The 22,441-nt window shown below is 40.4% G+C and overlaps 1 protein-coding gene across 4 annotated transcripts in view; it reads left to right on the forward strand.

Annotated features, from left to right (window-relative positions):
- Positions 1 to 22,441, forward strand: part of SYNDIG1 (synapse differentiation inducing 1) — a 195,862-nt gene that overhangs the window by 74,553 nt on the left and 98,868 nt on the right. For all 4 annotated transcript variants that reach the window (XM_044263573.1, XM_044263574.1, XM_044263572.1 and 1 more), the window contains exon 2: positions 5,378 to 5,937. In XM_044263573.1, the coding sequence (XP_044119508.1) occupies positions 5,458 to 5,937 (480 nt within the window). In that variant the 5' untranslated portion in view covers positions 5,378 to 5,457. The remainder of the gene's footprint in view (positions 1 to 5,377; positions 5,938 to 22,441) is intronic.

A 22,441-nucleotide genomic window follows, 5' to 3' on the forward strand; every position in this document is an offset into this window, starting at 1 on the left:
ATGTTGCATACCTACTTTTGTTTTATTTTTTTTTCTTTTTCACAATCTCCATCGGTTCTCTCTCTCTCTTTTTCAATTCACTGAAAGTATTTACTTGAGCCATAAAATTTATCTCTTGGAAGCCCATGTACTTTGAAACACCAGATGTGATATTCTGATCCTAAGTAGAAAGGATCGTAATGGCTTGGATTACTTAGATTCATCATTTTCTTTTCTTTTTTTTTAAATTTTACTTGTTTGTTTGTTTGTTTGTTTCAGAGATAGAATTGAGTGATCCATCAGTTGCATTTAACACCCAGTGCTTATTACATCAAGTGCCCTCTTCAATGCCCATAACTCAGTTATCCCTCCCCGCCTGACTCTCTCCAATGACTATCAGCTTGTTTCCTAGAGTCCAGCATCTCTTATAGTTTGCCTCCCTCTCAGTGTTCGTCTTACTTTATTTTCCTTTCACTTACTCTATGTTCATCTGTTTTGTTTCTTAAATTCCACATATGAGTGAAGTCATATGGTATTTCTATTTCTCTGACCAATTTATTTCAATTAGCATATATCGTCTAGTTTCACCCACAGTGTTGCAAATAGCAAGCTTTCATCATTCCTGATTGCTGAGTAATATCCCATTGTGTATATACCACAACTTCTTTATCCATTCATCTGTCAATGGACACCTGGACTTTTTCTATACTTTGGCTATTTTGGACAATGCTGCCATAAATATTGGGATGCGGGACGCCTGGGTGGCTCAGAAAATTGGACGACTGCCTTCGGCTCAGGTCATGATCCTGGAGTCCCAGGATCAAGTCCCTCACTGGGCTCCCAGCTCCACGGGGAGTCTGCTTCTCTCTCTGACCTCTTCCTCACTCATGTTCTCTCTCACTGTCTCTCTCTCAAATAAATAAATAAAATCTTAAACAAACAAACAAACAAACAAACATTGGGATGCATGTGTCCCCTTGAATCACTGTTTGTATCTTTTGGATAAATACCCAGTAATGCAATTATTGGATCATATCATTTTCTTATCTGTCTGGTATTCATCTAAACTTGTGAACAGGAGGGTTCTTCAAACACTGTTACAGATAACAAGAACCAGGGAAGGAGGAGTAACTGGGGATCACAGGCAGACACATGGAGCTGCCCCCTCACCCTACTCTCCCACCCCCACCTACCAGCAACTGTAAGAGGAGAAGATGCAGCATAACTGACTGCATGTGATGACTTCCAACTGGCTTCCAGTGCTGGACTCATAGAAATAGCCTCTAAGACTTCACACAGAGAATTAAGTCGGGGGATTGGCCATTGATGCACTCCAGAAAGAGTTTTGTCAACAGGAGGCAGCATGCAAGATGTAGTCAAGGCTATTTAAGCAGATCAAGGGTCAAATAAGAGACAGCCACTGGTTCTGAATATCATGGACTGAGAAAAAAAAATATAAAATAAGCAAAGTATTATTTGTTATACAATATAACAAGTGATATTATATAAACCTATATGTATTGTAAGGAGCCTGGGAAGAACAGCACAGTCACTGGATTAGGACTCCAAAAAGCAGTGAGGAGGAGGTTGGTGGGTTACCCCAACGAGTAGCAACATTTTCTCTCCTTGTTATCTCTGATCTGCTAAACTCCCGCTGGTGGAAACCTGCTCTCAGGGAGGATGGGGTAGAAGTGAACACAGAGGAAATGAGCTAATAGGAATTATCAAGTGAAATACAATATATATAATAAGCTGGTCTGTGTTTAAAGACATAGTGAAGGATGCTGCAAGTGATAAAGATAAGATTTCACTGATTTCAGCTTCTTTCATCCCAATGTAATCATAACGTATGATGCTCATAGTTGGAAAAAAAGAAAAAAAAAACAAAAACAAAACAAAAGAATCATAGATAGCACCAAAAGAAGAAGTGAACATTGGGGAGGGTATGTGCTTTTGGGTAAATTGGAAGGGGAGGTGAACCATGAGAGACTATGGACTCTGAAAAACAATCTGAGGGGTTTGAAGTGGCGGGGGGGTGGGAGGTTGGGGTACCAGGTGGTGGGTATTATAGAGGGCACAGCTTGCATGGAGCACTGGGTGTGGTGAAAAAATAATGAATACTGTTTTTCTGAAAATAAATAAATTGAAAAAAAAAGAAGTGAATTTAAGTGTGTTCGATATATTTATTTGAAGACTTTTTTTAAGAGAGTAAATTATCCTATGTTCAATGGAGCCAACTAATGCACTATATACAATGAAACAAACAAACAAAAAAAAAGCCTCAACCTTATGTTCAGAATTATCATTTTCTGTGGTGCAGATTCTGATTCAGTGCTCCCAGGTGTATTGACGAGTCCACCTTTCTAACAAACTTCCAGGTGGTGCTGATGCTGCCAGGTCTCGGCTGGTACTTTAGGTATCAAACTGTGGTCAGCACATCAGAGACCTAAGTTGTGCCTACCTCAAGATGCTGTAACATCAGATTCACATTTGCACCTTGTGCAGCTCAAGGAGATCACTAAGTGGGGATTATTCTAATTACATAACACTTGAGACTTTATTTCAACTGTTCATTGAGTCTTACTGCATACCAGGTGCTAGAGAGGAAAAAGGTAATATTGGTTCTTTAATCTCAAGGAGCTCTGGGAGAAGAGCAGGGCCGAGGGCTGGAGGAGGATGTTTGCATTAGCAGCTGTCATGTTTGTTAGAAGGAGGCAATAGGAGCCATAACAGAAACTGATACCGCAGCTGAGAACACACCAGAAATGGGAGAGGTTCTTCTAGTTGGGCAAGAACATGCAACTCCATTGAAGATGTGGAGTTGGAACAGATGCATCCACATCTCTTTTGTAAGATACTTAAAACAGATTTGAGGAGAAGGAGCTCAGTCTGAGGAACCAAATTACACTTCAAGAAGATTGTTCTAAGCTTTGTAGTACATCTGGCAATCACAAACCACAAGGGGTCCGATTTTGAGTGGCTTCTCTGTAGAAGGACAAGATTAGAGAGTTTGAGGATTTGGATCAGAAGCACCTCAATGAACATATTGTGCTAGCTTGGAAGATGATCAATCCCAGAGATGATGCTGACACATGTTGTGCCTTGCGTGTTGCCAGTACTCAAAAGATCTTGTCTAAATAGTTTAATTAATGTTTTTAGCTCTCAGACTGTAAATTTGTCTCCAGAGCGAAGTATTTCTCAGTAGCACATTAGCAGATGTGACAGTGTGTTTTTTGACCTCTCTTAAATCTGACACAGTATCACATAAATAATACCCACCATCTCTCCGTGCATATGCTGTAGCTTGACTAGTCATTTGTCAAGTCTACTAAAATGTTATTTTCCAGTTAGTCACAAAGGTGACCTCTCTCTCTCAGCCAGTCTGAAATTTTAAATTCTTGTAGCTACTACCAATAAAGCATGGTATCAGAAAATTCCAAAATCCAATAAAAAGCTAGAGTACTCAAAGTCCCTAAGATGGAAAAGTTTTCATAATAGCTACTAACTTGCAAAGAGGAAATTCTTGAGGAAATTCATTCTTTTTGTTGTTAGGAAAAGTCTAAGCATTTATAAATCTTAAGAAAATGTCCTTACATCATCATTATTTTTTCTTACAAGAAATTACTCAAGTGCCTTTAAATTATTTTATTTAAAAATTTTAAAGTATTTTTTATTTCTTATTTAACTGTAGTTGACATACCATCTTAGTTTTATGTGTACAACATAGTAATTCAACAGATCTATGAATTACTCAGTGCTTGCCATGATAAGTGTAGTCGCCACCTGTCACCATACAACATTATTACTTTACTTTTCATCCCCATGACTTATGTATTTTATAACTGGAGAATTGTACCTCCTAATCTCAAGTCCATCCATGTTGTTGTAAATGGCAAGATCTCATTCTCTTTTATGGCTGAGAAATATTTCATTATATATGTGTGTATGTATATACGTGTGTATACACATGCGCGCACGCGCGCACACACACACACACACACACACACTACGTCTTTATCCACTCATCTATTGATGAACGTCTTGGGTTGCTTCTATTCTTGGCTATTGTAAATAATGCTGCACTAAACATATGGGTGCATATATATTTTCAAATTAGTGTTTTCATTTTCTTTGGGTAAATACCCAGAAGTATTTGGTATTTTGATCATACGGTATTTTTATCTTTAATTTTTTGAGGAAGCACCATACTGTTTTCCATAGTGGCTGCACCAATTTACATTCCCACCAAAAGTGCATGAGGGTTCCCTTTTTCCACATCTTCGCCAATACTTATTATTACTTATTACTTGTCCTTTTGATACTAACTATTCTGACCGGTATGAGGTCACCATGATTCTGATTTGCATTTCACTGATGATGGTGAGTGATGTTGATCATCTTTCATATGACTGTTTGCCATCAGTATGTCTTCTTTGGAAAAATGTCTATTTAGGTCCTCTGCCCATTTTTAATTAATTTTTTTAATTTTGTTTGGTTTGATGTTGAGTTGTGTAAGTTCTTCATATATTTTGGATATTAACCTCTTATCAGTTACATATTTTGATCAGATACATCATTTGCAAATATTTTTTGTCTTTTTATTTGTTGAGGGTTTTCTTTGCTGTGCAAGGAAATGCATTATCTCCAAAATCTTAATCTTTGGTATCTTTTTCTTTCTCCTCCTCCTTTTCTTTCTTTCTTTCTTTTTTCTTTCTTTCTTCTTTCTTTTTTTTTTTCCTTTTTTGGAACTTTCAATATGCTAGAAAAGAATGTTATCTAGGGAGAAACAATTTAGAGGGGTTTTTAATTGTATCCCATATATGTAGATGTTTCTCTACATCTACATGCTGGCAGAGATGACCCAAGAGTACCATTAAGGCAGGGAACTTCTAGTTCTATTCCTGCAACTGTGTTGGAAGTCCAGTAGGCACGTGTGAGCATTGAGCTAGTGCTAATACATATGTTAGAATGTACACGTGAGTGTTTCCTTAGTTGGAGAATTTTGTCTATATACAGAACTAATGGTGTGTGTTTTCTTGTCATTTATCTTCTAAATCTGTGTGGGACATTTATTTAAACCTGTTCTTCCTTGGTTGTATGTTTTCTAGTGGTTCCAATTTCTGCAGAGCCTCCTTTATTTGGAAGCAAAGACTTTATAGGGATGTGAGTAGTCAATTTCTGGCTTTATCTCACTAGTTGCCCTGATAGAGCCTTTTAAAAACTGGTAGCATAGGTAGGACTAGACTATTGTCTGACTGGATCCTCACCCCCACCCCCCAGCTCCTGTGCATATCAGCTGACTAGTGCAAGCTGAAACAGAAAGGTTGCAGGTGATTAGCTTGTTTTCAGATGCGATTTTTTTTTTTTTTAAATCTCATCCTGTTTCCTCTTCTTCCAGGAGAAATGGGTCCCATGAGGCAAGTGTGACCCTGGAGTGTGGACTGCCAGCCTGACGCCCAGTCAGGGAGGGAGAGCATCATGGATGGCATAATTGAACAGAAGAGCATACTGGTGCACAGTAAAATCAGTGATGCTGGCAAGAGGAATGGCTTAATTAACACAAGAAACTTCATGGCCGAGAGCAGAGATGGCCTGGTGTCCGTTTACCCAGCACCACAGTACCAGAGCTGTCGGGTAGTGGGTAACACAGCTCCAGCCAGCCTGGATAGCAGCAGGAATGAGCCGGTCCAGCAACTGCTGGATCCCAACACACTTCAACAGTCTGTGGAGTCCCATTTCCGACCCAACATTATCCTCTACTCAGAGGGCGTGCTGCGTTCTTGGGGGGATGGCGTGGCTGCCGACTGTTGCGAGACCACTTTCATCGAGGACCGGTCACCCACCAAAGAGAGTCTGGAGTACCCTGATGGGAAGTTCATCGACCTCTCGGCTGATGACATCAAGATCCACACCCTCTCATATGATGTGGAGGAGGAGGAGGAATTCCAGGAGCTAGAGGTCAGAGGATGTTTTTATCATGAGCCTTTGGGAACAGGACATGGAGATTGGGTGGGGACTTATGAGTGCCTGGCAAAAGTTAGGGATTGCAATTAATGTGCAGAAATGCAGAGAAACTGAAGCAGTATTAAATATTAATTAAAGATGAAGTGGAGAAAGACTAGTAGGAGCTTCAGCAGGGATGCTGGCAGAGATGACCCAAGGGAATAGCTATGAGGATGGAGCTACTAGTAAACTAAAGTGTTGCCAGCACCAGAAGTCAGCTGGGGATTCCTCCTAATGGCTCCCACTTGGGAGAGAAGGGTCATTGACAAAGGTGATCAAAGTGAGAGGACCTAGCACATGGTCCTAGTGCCACATGAAGCTGGAAAGTCATGTGTAGGGATAATTTAAGAAGATTTTCTGCTGTCACAAACAGTTTCTTTAATTTGGCATTCCAGAGTTCCTACTAAGGGAACCTTGGTATAGCTAAGTCTGCTGGAAGAAACAGTAGGAATGCTGGCCTAAAGGGTAGATGAGTTGAGTTGTTATAAGAGTCACTGCTTCAGTAGACTGGAGGCAGGTAAGGGCATTTGGGTTACATGCTTTGAAACATGTTATGTTGGGCATGGTATAACACAACACAGCAGCCAAGGAAACCAGAAGCATCGGGCCTGGAGGTGGAATGAGAACCAGAATTAACTGGAAGGAGATGGTTTTAATCAGAAAGGAAATTCAGAAATGGGAAATGTTTTGTAGTGATTCTTATAAATGGAGCCTATGAAAACCAGCTGGGAGGGAGTCCAGAGAAGTCAAGTTGTAGGGGAGGCCATCAGAGGAGACCTTTATACCCTCTGGGGACACTTGTTAAGGGGAATAGGATGGGGTTGGCTCTGGCAATGCTGAAGTTTTTAGAAAGCTGCAAGAAGTACTTTGGCTTCCATTCACAAGCCTTTTTCACATGTCCATTCATTTTCAAGGCCTGAAGGCATTGCTAAATGCAAAAGTATGAATGTCGCTTGGCCTGCATGAAGTTCAGGAAACAAATACACAAAAAAGCAATTTTCACAAAATACAGGAGTTATGATGGTAGAGTACCAATCCTGCTCTGAGAGCATCAAAAGAGAGAGGAGATGAGACTCCCAAGTATAATGTGGAGGGTCAGGAGTCATTACAGAAGAAGCAACCCTGCATTATGTCTTGAAAAGAACCAGAGCAAAATGTCTTATGGGGAGTGGTGGTGGGAGAACTCTGATCCAAGGGGATATCATGAGCAGAAAAAAACACAGAGGCATCCAACCTAGGTCTGCAGGGGACTGTAACTGTTTACAATAGTTAAGACCTGTGGATCATGGTGAAGCTGGGGAGACAGGACCATACCAGCATTGTGAGAGAGGCTGGAATTTAGGCAAGATCACAAACCTAGATGCCTACAAAAGTAAGGACAGGTAACAACATCAAGAAGGAGCCCTATATTGAGGAGAATAGCTTGAGACTTGAGAGTCCAGGCCCACTGTCAGCTATAGGAGTGCCGCTTGCTGCATCTCATAGACCATATTGCTAGGCACCCCAGTGGGCCTCATGGGTGGGGTAATCCCTGAGGGTTTTCAGACAGGAGGACTGGGGTCAAATTGACTTTTCAGAAGCTGCTGTTGCTACAGAGTGGAACAGAGTGGGGAGATAGAGAGGAGAGGGGAGGGGCATGGGGCTAAGACCAGACTGGATTTACAGAGCGTATTGGGACTTCTTCTAAGAGATGGTGAGAGAATCAGGACAGTACTAGAAGTGAAGAAGAAGTGAAGTTTACCATTGTTCAGCCACGATGGGAAAGAAGGTGTCAGGTCTGTCCTGTGCAGAGATGTCCCTAAGCTTTCAAATGGTCAAGCTGGCCATCGAAGATTTTCAGCTTTGTTAGGAATATTTGGAAAATAATAAATAATACTAAAAATGTAAAAGAAATCTGTGAATGTTTCCATCATCACTTTGTCACTTGTGTGAGCTGCATTCCTCCCTCTCCCTCCTTATATCCATCAACTTAAAGTCCATATCCTTGAATAACTACATTCCATCAGGGTAGGTGAGGATGAACAGGTGAGTAACTTATCTTCTTAGTCCTTATGAACTACACTAAAAGGAATTGTATTCCTCTTTCTTTAAGACTAGCATGGGCTTCAGAATGAGCTTGCACATAAACACAGCCATTATTTAAGTACAAATAGTCATTTCATGATATGTCTCAAATCACATTTTTGGCCATTACTGAGTCCATTTTTTGGCAACAATTTTCAGACAATGACCTTGACCAGTAGATGTGGCCTTCAGAATACTGCAGAGGACCAGAACACATTTAGAGACAATATTTTAAATTAAATGCTAGGAGGTTGATGGCTGGTGCAACAAGCTTTCCTACCTGGTAGTCTAAGAGTTTGACAGGTAATACAGGTTTCTGGGGAAATGAGCTCTCCCACCCAGTCTCTTTCCCTGTCCTGGCAACAGTGATAGCCCATCAGAAACAGTTAACTTGGGATGCCTGGGTGCCTCAGTTGGTTGGGCAGCTGCCTTCGGCTCAGGTCATTATCCCAGCATCCTGGGATCGAGTCCCAAATCGGGCTCCTTGCTCAGCAAGGAGCCTGCTTCTCCCTCTGCCTCTGCTGCCACTCTGCCTGTCTGTGCTCACTCACTTTCTCTCTCTCTCTCTGGCAAATAAATAAATAAAATCTTAAAAAAAAAAAAAAGAAACAGTTAACTTTAATGACACAGCAGCTGGACTCTTTACTCGTGATGTAGTTCTCATGAGTAAATGATGTAGTACTTACTGTGTATTAACATGTTTATAATCACCTCTGATACAATAAGGTGGAACATGCTGGCATTTATATCTTAGCCAGAAAGGGCACACCCAATGACATTGGTGGAATAAGTTGTTTAAAAGTTGGATTGCCTCATCAGAGACTTCCTGGTTGGCAAACCCAGACCAAGAAAAGGCTCCTTGCACAGGCTCTGAGGGGAAAGAATCAAGACTCAGTATGTCTCCTGTCATTCCTTCAGTGCTTTTTAATATAGCCATGGAAATCCAAAGTGGTTGACTTGATCCATGAGGAATTCTGTAAAAACAAGATATTTTGTCAGCAACGTTCTTATGGTGTAGCCATGGCAGTCTTTATTTAGGAAGAAAAACTAATGAGTAGCTAGAAGAGTCAGTGTGCATGCAGCCACTGTTGTAAAATTTACTGTTTTTCCATTCCATGAAATAATAAAGGAACATGTATCAGTTAGCATTTGCTGCATAACAAATACTGTAAAGCTTAATGGCTTAATACATTTATTTAGGTCATGATTCTTGGGGTCAACAGCCGGAATTGGTGTCAGCTGGATGGTTCTTGCTCTGCTAGTCTCACTCAGTTTCCCTCACTAGTCTGTAGGTAGCTGCAGCTCAGCTATGCAGCTGTACTAGAGACTGCTGTCTGGCCATTGACTGAAATGACAGAGGTGGCTGGACCACATGTCTCTAATCATCCAGCAGGTCACTCTACCACATAGCAGTCATGCTAGAGATCCTAGGAGCAGCAAGAGAGAGTGAGTTCCCGCATATGAGGCCTTTCTGAGTCTTTGCTAGTGTTATGCATGCCATTATCTTATTGCCCAAAGGAAGGTGCATGGCTAAGCCCAAAGTCAGTGTGGGAGGGACTTTTTAGGATGACAATATGCGAACAAATTGAATACTAATCATTGTAGTCTGTAGTCTACCACAGAGCAAAAACATTTGGCCTATTTGAGGTCTATTTTTTTTTTTTAAGATCATCTTATTGAACAGAGAGACAACAGCCATAGTTATTTTGTGACTTAAACAGAAAACACAGTAGATATTGATCTGAAGCCATTCCCAGAAGACAGCACTACTTCAGAGAAAACAACAACAAAAAATAAGAATTCAACTTCTTCAGTCTATAGCAAACTGATACTATTTCCGAAAAGCTGCAATTTTCAGAAAGCCATTGTGCTGATGAAGAGCAGTGGTCCTTGTCACTAGAGTTCCTGTGTACCAGACAACATGCCTCCTACCTTATCACGCTACCTAGAGAGGTTCATCCCAGACATTTATAATGAAGACATCCCTGATCCAGAGGGTTGCTCACTTGATGCACATTTCTGCAAGAACATGTGGAGCTTTCAGTTAACCCTCAAGGTTTTACTAGTGTGAGTAGGTTGGGTAACTAATGTCAAGAATCTTTATGGAAAGGCCTCAGAAACTGAAATTTGTCCTGCTCTATCCAAGAGATGTTGAATTGCTGGGGCTCTGAATCAGATCAGGAGAACTCAGGGGGTCTCTGAGGGATCATGGGAGTGCAGAGGTATGTGCTCTGCATAGGGTGCCCATTGCACTCAGTGTGACCAGACAGGCCTCCCCAGGAGGGACCATCTAGTCACTCTGGGTGCATGATTTGGGGCTTGGTATTCCAAAACCCACGGCTGCCTCCCTGGTGTTTGTCTACTGCTTCATCCAGTGTCCATGCCACTGCTAAAACTGCAGGTTTCAAGAACACCAACAGCAGGAAACCACTTCTTTTCACACAGATAAACTCAAACAGTGATTTCAGGCTCGGGTAATAAAGCAGTTCTATGAAATGGAAAATTTGAGTTTAAAGCTGAAATAAAGTAGGTGGAGTTCATGGCTAGAGAGGCCTAAGCTCCCCGCTGCTGTTAGAGATACTTATCCAATGTTTAAAGGCCAATTATTACCCTTATATTTGTAATATTGCAATCCCTTCAGGATCCTAGAGCACATGGAATATCATCACTTAGAAACAGTGTCCAAGGTGGTGGGAGGAGCTGTTTCTTCACCACGGGAATGAAAGGGAAGTTAGGACCCACTGAAGGAGTAGCAGTCTGTGCCAAGCCCTTCATGACCCCGCTGTCAGGTAACCCCCTGGCAGCACTGGGCCACAGGTACTGGTCCTGTCTCACCTTGTGCACAAGGGCACTGAAACTTGGGAGGTGTCCAAGGTCACACAGTTGGCTCTGCTGACAGCTCTTGGAACTGAGACATGCTGATTTCAGACTCTTGCAGCCTAATGGCGATGCTGTCCTCCTGTGTTGGGGTTGGGGGATATACATGTTACTGTAAACTGCTGTTTCAGAGGCCACAGGTTAAAGAACAAGAAGGCAGGGCTGGGGCGGTCACAGACCACTTCCTCATGGCCATGAGCCTGCAGCTGGATCTTCCCAAGACCAGGAGTCTGCCCTCCTATTACAAATTTGAAGCCTGTCAGGAAAGGTAGAATTTTACAACTGTGATATAGCCCTGACATGTGCCCCTTTCATAAATGTGAGTAAAGAGGAGGGATTCAACAAACACTTGAAGAAAATTCAAAACCATGAATGAAATAAAACAACAACAATAGAAATGTTGACCTGGAGGAAACAAATAATTCAGAAAATAATTGACAATATTTCTTTTTTTCTTTCTTTTTCTTTCTTTCTTTCTTTCTTTTTTTTATTAAATTTTTAAATTTTTTATAAACATATATTTTTATCCCCAGGGGTACAGGTCTGTGAATCGCCAGGTTTACACACTTCACAGCACTCACAAAAGCACATACCCTCCCCAATGTCCATAACCCCACCCCCCTTCTTCCAACCCCCCTCCCCCCAGCAACCCACAGTTTGTTTTGTCAGATTAAGAGTTACTTATGGTTTGTCTCCCTCCCAATCCCATCTTGTTTCATTTATTCTTCTCCTACCCACTTAAGCCCCCAAGTTGCATCACCACTTCCTCATATCAGGGAGATCATATGATACTTATCTTTCTCCGCTTGACTTATTTAACTGAGCATGATACGCTCTAGTTCCATCCATGTTGTCGCAAATGGCAAGATTTCATTTCTTTTGATGGCTGCATAGTATTCCATTGTGTATATATACCACTTCTTCTTTATCCATTCATCTGTTGATGGACATCTAGGTTCTTTCCATAGTTTGGCTATTGTGGACATTGCTGCTATAAACATTCGGGTGCACGTGCCCTTTGGATCACTACGTTTGTATCTTTAGGGTAAATTCCCAGTAGTGCAATTGCTGGGTCATAGGGCAGTTCTATTTTCGACATTTTGAGGAACATCCATGCTGTTTTCCAGAGTGGTTGCACCAGCTTGCATTCCCACCAACAGTGTAGGAGGGTTCCCCTTTCTCCGCATCCTCGCCAGCATCTGTCATTTCCTGACTTGTTGATTTTAGCCATTCTGACTGGTGTGAGGTGATATCTCCTTGTGGTTTTGATTTGTATTTCCCTGATGCCGAGTGATATGGAGCACTTTTTCAAGTGTCTGTTTGCCATCTGGTGGTCTTCCTTGCAGAAATGTCTGTTCATGTCCTCTGCCCATTTCTTGATTGGATTATTTGTTCTTTGGGTGTTGAGTTTGTTAAGTTCTTTATAGATTTTGGACACTAGTCCTTTATCTGATATGTCATTTGCAAATATCTTCTCCCATTCTGTCAGTTGTCTTTTGATTTTGTTAACTGTTTCCTTTGCTGTGCAAAAGCTTTTGATCTTCATGAAATCCCAATAGTTCATTTTTGCCCTTGCTTCCCTTGCCTTTGGCGATGTTCCTAGGAAGATGCTGCTGCGGCTGAGGTTGAAGAGGCTACTGCCTGTGTTCTCCTCAAGGATTTTGATGGATTCCTTTCTCACATTGAGGTCCTTAATCCATTTTGAGTCTATTTTCGTGTGTGGTGTAAGGAAATGGTCCAATTTCATTTTTCTGCACGTGGCTGTCCAATTTTCCCAACACCATTTATTAAAGAGGCTGTCTTTTTTCCATTGGACATTCTTTCCTGCTTTGTCAAAGATTAGTTGACCATAGAGTTGAGGGTCTATTTCTGGGCTCTCTATTCTGTTCCATTGGTCTATGTGTCTGTTTTTGTGCCAGTACCATGCTGTCTTGATGATGACAGCTTTGTAATAAAACTTGAAGTCCGGAATTGTGATGCCACCAAGTTTGGCTTTCTTTTTCAATATCCCTTTGGCTATTTGAGGTCTTTTCTGGTTCCATATAAATTTTAAAATTATTTGTTCCGTTTCTTTGAAAAAGATGGATGGTACTTTGATAGGAATTGCATTAAATGTGTAGATTGCTTTAGGTAGCATAGACATTTTCACAATATTTATTCTTCCAATCCAGGAGCATGGAACATTTTTCCATTTCTTTGTGTCTTCCTCAATTTCTTTCATGAGTACTTTATAGTTTTCTGAGTATAGATTCTTAGCCTCTTTGGTTAGGTTTATTCCTAGGTATCTTATGGTTTGGGGTGCAATTGTAAATGGGATTGACTCCTTAATTTCTCTTTCTTCTGTCTTGTTGTTGGTGTAGAGAAATGCAACTGATTTCTGTGCATTGATCTTATATCCTGACACTTTACTGAATTCCTGTACCAGTTCTAGCAGTTTTGGAGTGGAGTCTTTTGGGTTTTCCACATAGAGTATCATATCATCTGCGAAGAGTGATAATTTGACTTCTTCTTTGCCGATTTGGATGCCTTTAATTTCCTTTTGTTGACTGATTGCTGAGGCTAGGACTTCTAGTACTATGTTGAATAGCAGTGGTGATAATGGACATCCCTGCCGTGTTCCTGACCTTAGTGGAAAAGCTTTCAGTTTTTCTCCATTGAGAATGATATTTGCAGTGGGTTTTTCATAGATGGCTTTGATGATATTGAGGTATGTGCCCTCTATCCCTACTCTTAGAAGGGTTTTGATCAGGAAGGGATGCTGTACTTTGCCAAATGCTTTTTCAGCATCTATTGAGAGTATCATATGGTTCTTGTTCTTTCTTTTATTGATGTGTTGTATCACATTGACTGATTTGCGGATGTTGAACCAACCTTGCAGCCCTGGGATAAATCCCACTTGGTCGTGGTGAATAATCCTTTTAATGTACTGTTGAATCCTATTGGCTAGTATTTTGGTGAGAATTTTTGCGTCTGTGTTCATCAAGGATATTGGTCTATAGCTCTCTTTTTTGATGGGATCCTTGTCTGGTTTTGGGATCAAGGTGATGCTGGCCTCGTAAAATGAGTTTGGGAGTTTTCCTTCCATTTCTATTTTTTGGAACAGTTTCAGGAGAATAGGAATTAGTTCTTCTTTAAATGTTTGGTAGAATTCCCCCGGGAAGCCGTCTAGCCCTGGGCTTTTGTTTGTTTGGAGATTTTTAATGACTGTTTCAATCTCCTTACTGGTTATGGGTCTGTTCAGGCTTTCTATTTCTTCCTGGTTCAATTTTGGTGGTTTATATGTTTCTAGGAATGCATCCATTTCTTCCAGATTGTCAAATTTGTTGGCATAGAGTTGCTCATAGTATGTTCTTATAATAGTTTGTATTTCTTTGGTGTTAGTTGTGCTCTCTCCTCTTTCATTCATGATTTTATTTATTTGGGTCCTTTCTCTTTTCTTTTTGATAAGTCTGGCCAGGGGGTTATCAATTTTATTAATTCTTTCAAAGAAACAGCTCCTAGTTTGGTTGATTTGTTCTATTGTTTTTTTGGTTTCTATTTCATTGATTTCTGCTCTGATCTTCATGATTTCTCTTCTCCTGCTGGGCTTAGGGTTTCTTTCTTGTTCTTTCTCCAACTCCTTTAGGTGTAGGGTTAGGTTGTGTACCTGAGACCTTTCTTGTTTCTTGAGAAAAGCTTGTACCGCTACATATTTTCCTCTCAGGACTGCCTTTGTTGTGTCCCACAGATTTTGAACCGTTGTATTTTCATTATCATTTGTTTCCATGATTTTTTTCAATTCTTCTTTAATTTCCTGGTTGACCCACTCATTCTTTAGAAGGATGCTGTTTAGTCTCCATGTCTTTGGGTTCTTTCCAAACTTCCTCTTGTGGTTGAGTTCTAGCTTCAGAGCATTGTGGTCTGAAAATATGCAGGGAATGATCCCAATCTTTTGATACCGGTTGAGTCCTGATTTAGGACCGAGGATGTGATCTATTCTGGAGAATGTTCCATGTGCACTAGAGAAGAATGTGTATTCTGTTGCTTTGGGATGAAATGTTCTGAATATATCTGTGATGTCCATCTCATCCAGTGTATCATTTAAGGCCTTTATTTTCCTGTTGATCTTTTGCTTGGCTGATCTGTCCATTTCAGTGAGGGGAGTGTTAAAGTCCCCTACTATTATTGTATTATTGTTGATGTGTTTCTTTGATTTTGTTATTAATTGGTTTATATAGTTTGCTGCTCCCACGTTGGGGGCATAGATATTTAAAGTTGTTAGATCTTCTTGTTGGACAGACCCTTTGAGTATGATATAGTGTCCTTCCTCATCTCTTATTATAGTCTTTGGCTTAAAATCTAATTGATCTGATATAAGGATTGCTACTCCTGCTTTTTTCTGATGTCCATTAGCATGGTAAATTCTTTTCCACCCCCTCACTTTTAGTCTGGAGGTGTCTTCGGGTTTAAAATGAGTTTCTTGGAGGCAACATATAGATGGGTTCTGTTTTTTCATCCATTCTGATACCCTGTGTCTTTTGATTGGGGCATTTAGCCCATTAACATTCATGGTAACTATTGAGAGATATGATTTTAGTGCCATTGTATTGACTGTAAGGTGACTGTTACTGTATATTGTCTCTGTTCCTTTCTGATCTACCACTTGTAGGCTCTCTCTTTGCTTAGAGGACCCCTTTCAGTATTTCCTGTAGAGCTGATTTGGTGTTTGCAAATTCTTTCAGTTTTTGTTTGTCCTGGAAGCTTTTAATCTCTCCTTCTATTTTCAATGATAGCCTAGCTGGATATAGTATTCTTGGCTGCATGTTTTTCTCGTTTAGTGCTCTGAAAATGTCATGCCAGCTCTTTCTGGCCTGCCAGGTCTCTGTGGATAAGTCAGCTGCCAATCTAATACTTTTACCATTGTATGTTACAGACTTCTATTCCCCGGGCTGCTTTCAGGATTTTCTCTTTGTCGCTAAGGCTTGTAAATTTTACTATTAGGTGACGGGGTGTGGGCCTATTCTTATTGATTTTGAGGGGCGTTCTCTGAACCTCCTGAATTTTGATGCTCGTTCCCTTTGCCATATTGGGGGAATTCTCCCCAATAATTCTCTCCAGTATACCTTCTGCTCCCCTCTCTCTTTCTTCTTCTTCTGGAATCCCAATTATTCTAATGTTGTTTCGTCTTATGGTGTCACTTATCTCTCGAATTCTCCCCTCATGGTCCAGTAGCTGTTTGTCCCTCTTTTGCTCAGCTTCTTTATTCTCTGTCATTTGGTCTTCTAGATCGCTAATTCTTTCTTCTGCCTCATTTATCCTAGCAGTGAGAGTCTCCATTTTTGATTGAACCTCATTAATAGCTTTTTTGATTTCAACTTGGTTAGATTTTAGTTCTTTTATTTCTCCAGAAAGGGCTTTTATATCTCTGGAGAGGGTTTCTCTAATATCTTCCATGCCTTTTTCAAGTCCGGCTAGAACCTTGAGCATTGTCATTTTGAACTCTAGATCTGACATATTACCAATGTCTGTATTGATTAGGTCCCTAGCCTTCGGTACTGCCTCTTGTTCTTTTTTTTGTTGTGAATTTTTCCGCCTTGTCATTTTGTCCAGCTAAGAGTATATGAAGGAGCAAGTAAAATACTAAAAGGGTGGCAACAATCCCAGGAAAATATGCTTTAACCAAATCAGAACAGATCCCAAATCGTGAGGGGGGAGAAATCCCCTCACTATTGGGTGAGGGATCTCCTCTGATTGGGATCTCCCAATCCCTTCTGATTGGGATCTCTTCTGGTTTGCGGATAAATAGAGGTTCAAAAAGAAAGAAAGAAAAAGAAAGAATTAAAAAAAAAAGAGATTGAATTAAAAATTCAATCAAGAATTTAAAAAAGAATTAAGAAAAAAAAGATTGAAGAGATTGGGATCTCTTCTGATTTGGGGATAAAAAGAGGTTCAAAAATAAAGAAAGAAAAAAAAAGAATTAAAAAAAAAGAAAATGAATAAAGAAAAGTATAAAAAAGAATATATATATATATATATATATTAGATAAACTAGTTAAAAAACGTTAAAAAAGAAAAGGGTAAAAGTTAAAAAAAATTTTAGCAGAAGAAGAGAAAAAAAATGAAAATGAAAAAAATTAAATTAACTGCAAGACTAAAAAATCACAGGCAGAAAGCCATGAGTTCCGTGGTTTGTCTTCTCCTCCTCTGGAATTCTGCTGCTCTCTCCTTGGTATTGAAACTGCACTCCTTGGTAGGTGAACTTGGTCTTGCCTGGATTTCTTGTTGATCTTCTGGGGGAGGGGCCTGTTGTAGTGATTCTCAAGTGTCTTTGCCCCAGGCGGAATTACACTGCCCTTACCAGGGGCTGGGCTGAGTGATCCGCTTGGCTTTGCTTTCAGGAGCTTTGTTCCCTGAGCGCTTTCCGTAGAGTTCCGGAGTATGGGAATACAAATGGCGGCCTCCTGGTCTCCGGCCCGGAGGAGCCGAGAGCCCGGGGCCCCACTCCCCAGTGCGTCCTCAGCGAATAGCTCCTAGTAACTTGCGTCTGCCTAACCTCTGGCCGCGCTCCGAGCTCACGGAGCCTGCGACCGGTTCAAGGCAACTCCAAGCTGCAAGTTTACTGTCGGCTCTGTCTCTGCAGCCGGCTTTCCCGTTCCAATATCCGCAGGCTCTGCAACACTCAGACACCCCCGATCCTTCTGTGACCCTGCGGGACTTGAGGTCACGCCGACCCCGCATGGGCTTCGCCCCGGTTTAGCCTCTGGAGCGATGTCCCTCAGCGGAACAGACTTTTAAAAGTCCTGATTTTGTGCTCTGTTGTTCCGCCGCTTGCCGGGAGCCGGCCCCTCCCCCCGGGGTGTATCTTCCAGTCGAGTTGGATTCACTTCTCCGCCAGTCCTACCTTTCAGAAAGTGGTTGTTTTTCTGTTTCTAGACTTGCTGTTCTTCTTCTCTTTGATCTGCCGATGGATTTGCAGGTGTTTGCAATCTTTAGATAAGCTCTCTAGCTGATCTGCTAGCTGATGTAGTCTCAGCCTGCTACTTCTCCGCCATCTTGACTCCTCCCTTCCATTGTGATTTTTATTTTACTAATGAGTTATTTATAAAAGTATTGTTTGATTTTTCAAATATTCTTAAGTGTCCCAATGTTTTTTTATTATTTATTCACTTTATTTCATGTGGTTGAAGAACATAGTTTGTATAATTTCTCTCTTAAATTTATTGAGATTTGATATGGTACCTAGCATATAATATGTTTTGGGAAATGTGCCATGTGAACTTGTTAGAGAATGTGTATTTTGTCATTGTGTAAAGTATTCTATAAATGTTTGTTAGGTCAAGTTAGCTGATGGTGCTGTTCATGTCTTTTGTCCTTGCTGTTTATCTGCCTAATCAATCTATTGATTTTGTCAGTGTGTGCTTTATGTATTCTGGGGATCCATTGGTAGGTTAATGCACATTTATTATTTTTTAAAGAGTTATTATTTTTTTTTAAAAAGGTAAAGAAAGGGACAGCAGGAGGAAAGGCAGAGGGAGAGAATCTTCAAGCAGATTCCCTGCTGAGTGCAGAGCCCAACATGGGACTGAATCTCATGATCCATGAGGTCACGACCTCAGCTGAAACAAGAGTCAGGTGCCTAACTGACTGATTCCCCCAGGTGTCCCTCTTATTATTATTATATCTTGCTTAAATATTGACCATTTTAGTATCATAAAATGTTGCTCTTTATGTCTAATAATATTTCTTGTCTTCAGGTCTATTTGTGTGATATTAATATAGCCACTCTCACTTCCTTATTATTACTGTTTGCATGATACATCTTTTTCCATCTCTTTGATTAGAATTTCTTTTTGTCTCAGAATTTAAAGGATATCTCTTATGGGAAACATATAGTTTATCTTGTTTTCCTTCTTTTTTTCCTTTTTTTAAATTGTCTTCCAGCCTGTCATTTGATTGGACCATTTAGTCCATTTGCACGAAATGTAATTTTTATATGATTGGGTTTCTGTCTGCCATTTTGATTGTTGTTTTCTACTTTTTCCTTGGTTTTGTTGTTTTCTTTTTACCTCTTCCTGACTTTTTAATGTTAGCCACCATGTCAGCCAGGGATGTAAAGAAAGCTTACTAAACCCCTCTATGGTTCTCTCACTTCCAGGAGTTCCCTGTTAAATTTCTGGGTTGTCCTCCAGTCTGCCATTTGACCCAACCAGGACTATAGCCGTAGGTTGGGAGAGCTTTAGGGTTTTCTCATTCATAGCTGGGAATGGATTTTCCACTCTATTCCCAATCAGTTAAGCCCCTCCAACAATGAAGTGATTAGTTCCCATGGCTAGCTCCACCCTCAGAGAAATACTGCATGGGCCAAGCATGGGGGCCAGGCATAGATCCCCACTGTATTTACTCAGATTTCAGCAGCGGGTGGTAACTAAATACTTCTCAAATACTATTGCTCTTTGGTCAATGTTGAGAGCCTTTATAAGGCTGTATTGACAATTTTTTTCTAGTTGTGTCTGGAAGATAACATATGCCTACCTCCTGACACTGCCATCATACAAGAAGCCTTGCTAGGATATTGCCTGAAGTATTAGACATGCATTTTCCAGCATCACTAGAGTCAGACAAAGAATGTGTTCAAATGTCCACAGATGGCTTGCAGTTAGGTTAAGAATTTTAATCAAATTAATTATCTTTAAATAATACGACATATATTTGCTTATAGCATTAGAAAATTAAATTATCATTTTCCTCCCTTGGGACAGTCTGCAATTAAATATATTTAGATATTACAGTTTATTTTGGATCCACCTGTGGATCCAAAATGAAAGAATAGTTTATCTTCTTAGGGTCATAACTCATTTGTGTTGCCCAAACTGCAGCAACCACCTTATTTTTTCAAAGGGCACTGTATGAGTATGTTTGACTCATCTAGAAGTTAAATATACTTTTATGAAATATTTTCCACTAATGAGGGCATTCTAAATACCACTTCCAAAGAAAAAAAGTTCAAAATTATTTTGTGAAATATAAACGTGATTAGCATAATAGTATGCCATTTATTGTTTTAATCTTTTGTATCAAGGGTATCTCATTTGAATGTGAAATTCAAGGCACGTTTCTTAAAAAATAGAAATCAATCTCATGTTCTCGTCTAACTTAGTCTCATCTTATATATCAATAAAAGGCAGTGGAGTGTGTAATTATAGCCATTAGATGGGAAGAGAATCTCCCAAGATAATAAATCCATCTGTCGTAATAGTACAAGCTGATCATTTTTCATATTCCTCTGAAATACTCTTCAATATGTAAAAGGGTGGGAGCATCAAATCAAATTTATATGTCAAATAAATAAAAGCCTTTTTTTTTTTCTTTTAATTTTTCAAATTTGTGCTGACCAGATCTCTTGACTGGGACTTCTGAGCCACTAGTCACAATTGTGTGTGAGGAGGGGCTTGTCATATCTACAGCTGCCTTAACGAAGGGAACCAGTGCCAGAGAATTGGAATCTTCTGTCATTGCAAGACTGTATTTCTTGTAATGAAATCAGTTTTGATATATTTACATGTAGCTGTGAGCTAAATGCTTTCTAACATGGGTAAATGCGGTCTGAATACCAGCGAAGAGAAGACTCAGGCCTCTGATGAATTTCTGTCATACTCTATTTTGAGCAAATACCAGCAAAATGTTTATTCTAAACCCAATTGTATTTTAATAAAGTTTCCCCAAGCTTAGCTGAAGGGCCACTTATCTCTGGTAACATTCATTTGAATGAAAGCCAGTACAGACAGGATCCTTTAGAGATCCATGTAATGTAAATTTGCACGATTGTTCATGAAAACATTTCGTGTCCAGGCCACTAATAACCTCAACATTCTGGTGACTCTTTAATAAGTGTGTAAGGCAGACATCCTTGGTGATTAGACTTGAGACGTTGGTGGTACCATGTAACCCTGACCGATGCTGATAAAAAACATCATCTCCTTCTTACCATATCATAAGAAAAAGAAAGTAACGACAGGTATTGACGTTTGTTAGAGAGATGTATCCTTTATTCAAAGTGTCGGTGATGAAAATGTGCTGGGAAGCAGGGTCCTTACATCCAGCACAGCTCAGCATTCATGAATCATGCTACCGGGAAGCCGTGACAGCTACAGCACTAAAATCTGATGTGAGCCCAGCTTTTATTTAAACCAATATATATTTTTTTTTACTTTTCTTTGCCAGCAAATCATTCCAGTGCTTCTTAAAAATAGAAGGAAAAAAATCACACAAGTGAAACAGGTGGTCTGGAATGCATCACTAACTTTCATGGTAGGTCTCCTGCCACACAGTGTGCTGGGATTTTTTTCAGTGAAATTTCCATGACAAGAGGCGTTTTGTGGCATCAAGGAGCTGTTTCTATTCAATCATCACAAGGGTGAGACAGACTCTGTCCTCACGGAGGAAGAACAAGCACAGCCATCTTCAGTGGAATCAATTACCGTGGTGCATGTGGCCTGTGTTTTATGCACGTGGAGGAGCCGGAGAGGGAAGGAAGAAAGAAGGAGGCCTTCAGTGTGGAAAGTATGCCGAGTGATTCTTGCCACGCTCATCTTTCTCATTTGTGAGTGGACGGAAGCATACTGGTGCCACCGCGGCTGTCCTGAAATTTGGAGCTGGCTGAAGATCTCAGAAGAAAAGCTGTTTTTCCTAGGTGATAAAAAACCCCATGGTTGACCCAGAACCTGTCACCAGAGAAATGCTAGATTATGTGAGGATAAATAGCTTCTGTCCAGTTAATAAGAAATGCATGTACAAAATAAGATGTATATACTGTTGTACACTGATGTTAATTGAAAATGTCCCCTCCATAAGGTTAATCCGAGTCTTCAGTAAGTTTTCACATGGAGCTTCAAAAGTACCCGTGAGCAAAATGTAAGCCAGCCTACAGTGGACAGTGGTGTCATATGTCCAAGGACAAGTCACTAGAATTTCATGCTTGGGAAGTTGAGAACTACCAGGGGAAATGGTAGAAGTCTGTGCCATCATAAGACAAATTGAATGTGTGGAGTCAGGGAACAGTCCTCACAGTTAGAAGAAATATATTTAGAAACAGAATACATTGCTTGGAATCTTATAACCTTAAATAAGATATTAGCCATTGAGTCTAGACTGTGAGATACAGATTCAAGAATGAGTTAGTAGAGATGGAGGTGTTTCTGGGAGGCTTGTCGATGGAGGGGACAGGGCGGGGGTGGGGGTGGTCATCTGTAAACTGAAGTCTGATCCCAGAGAATGGCCTTCCTTCTAGCAACCTGTCCATGTTGTGTTGGCTGGGTGCAATCTGGGTGTGTTTCAATACGGTAGATTGCAGGGACTTTTACTCTGATACTTCTGCTAGAAAATAGAGGAAAAATCAAGCCTTTGGATAGGTTAATCAGTCACTGAGGCTCCCCTTCCAGGACTTTTGCTTTGATCTCTTCTAAACTATAGCTAGGTAGCAGATCACCCAGAGTTCAATAAAACACAGACTCCCTGTGGGCCTTTAGGAAGGCCATGAGTC

Source organism: Neovison vison, chromosome 8 (assembly GCF_020171115.1).
Source record: "Neovison vison isolate M4711 chromosome 8, ASM_NN_V1, whole genome shotgun sequence".
NCBI lineage: Eukaryota > Metazoa > Chordata > Mammalia > Carnivora > Mustelidae > Neogale > Neogale vison.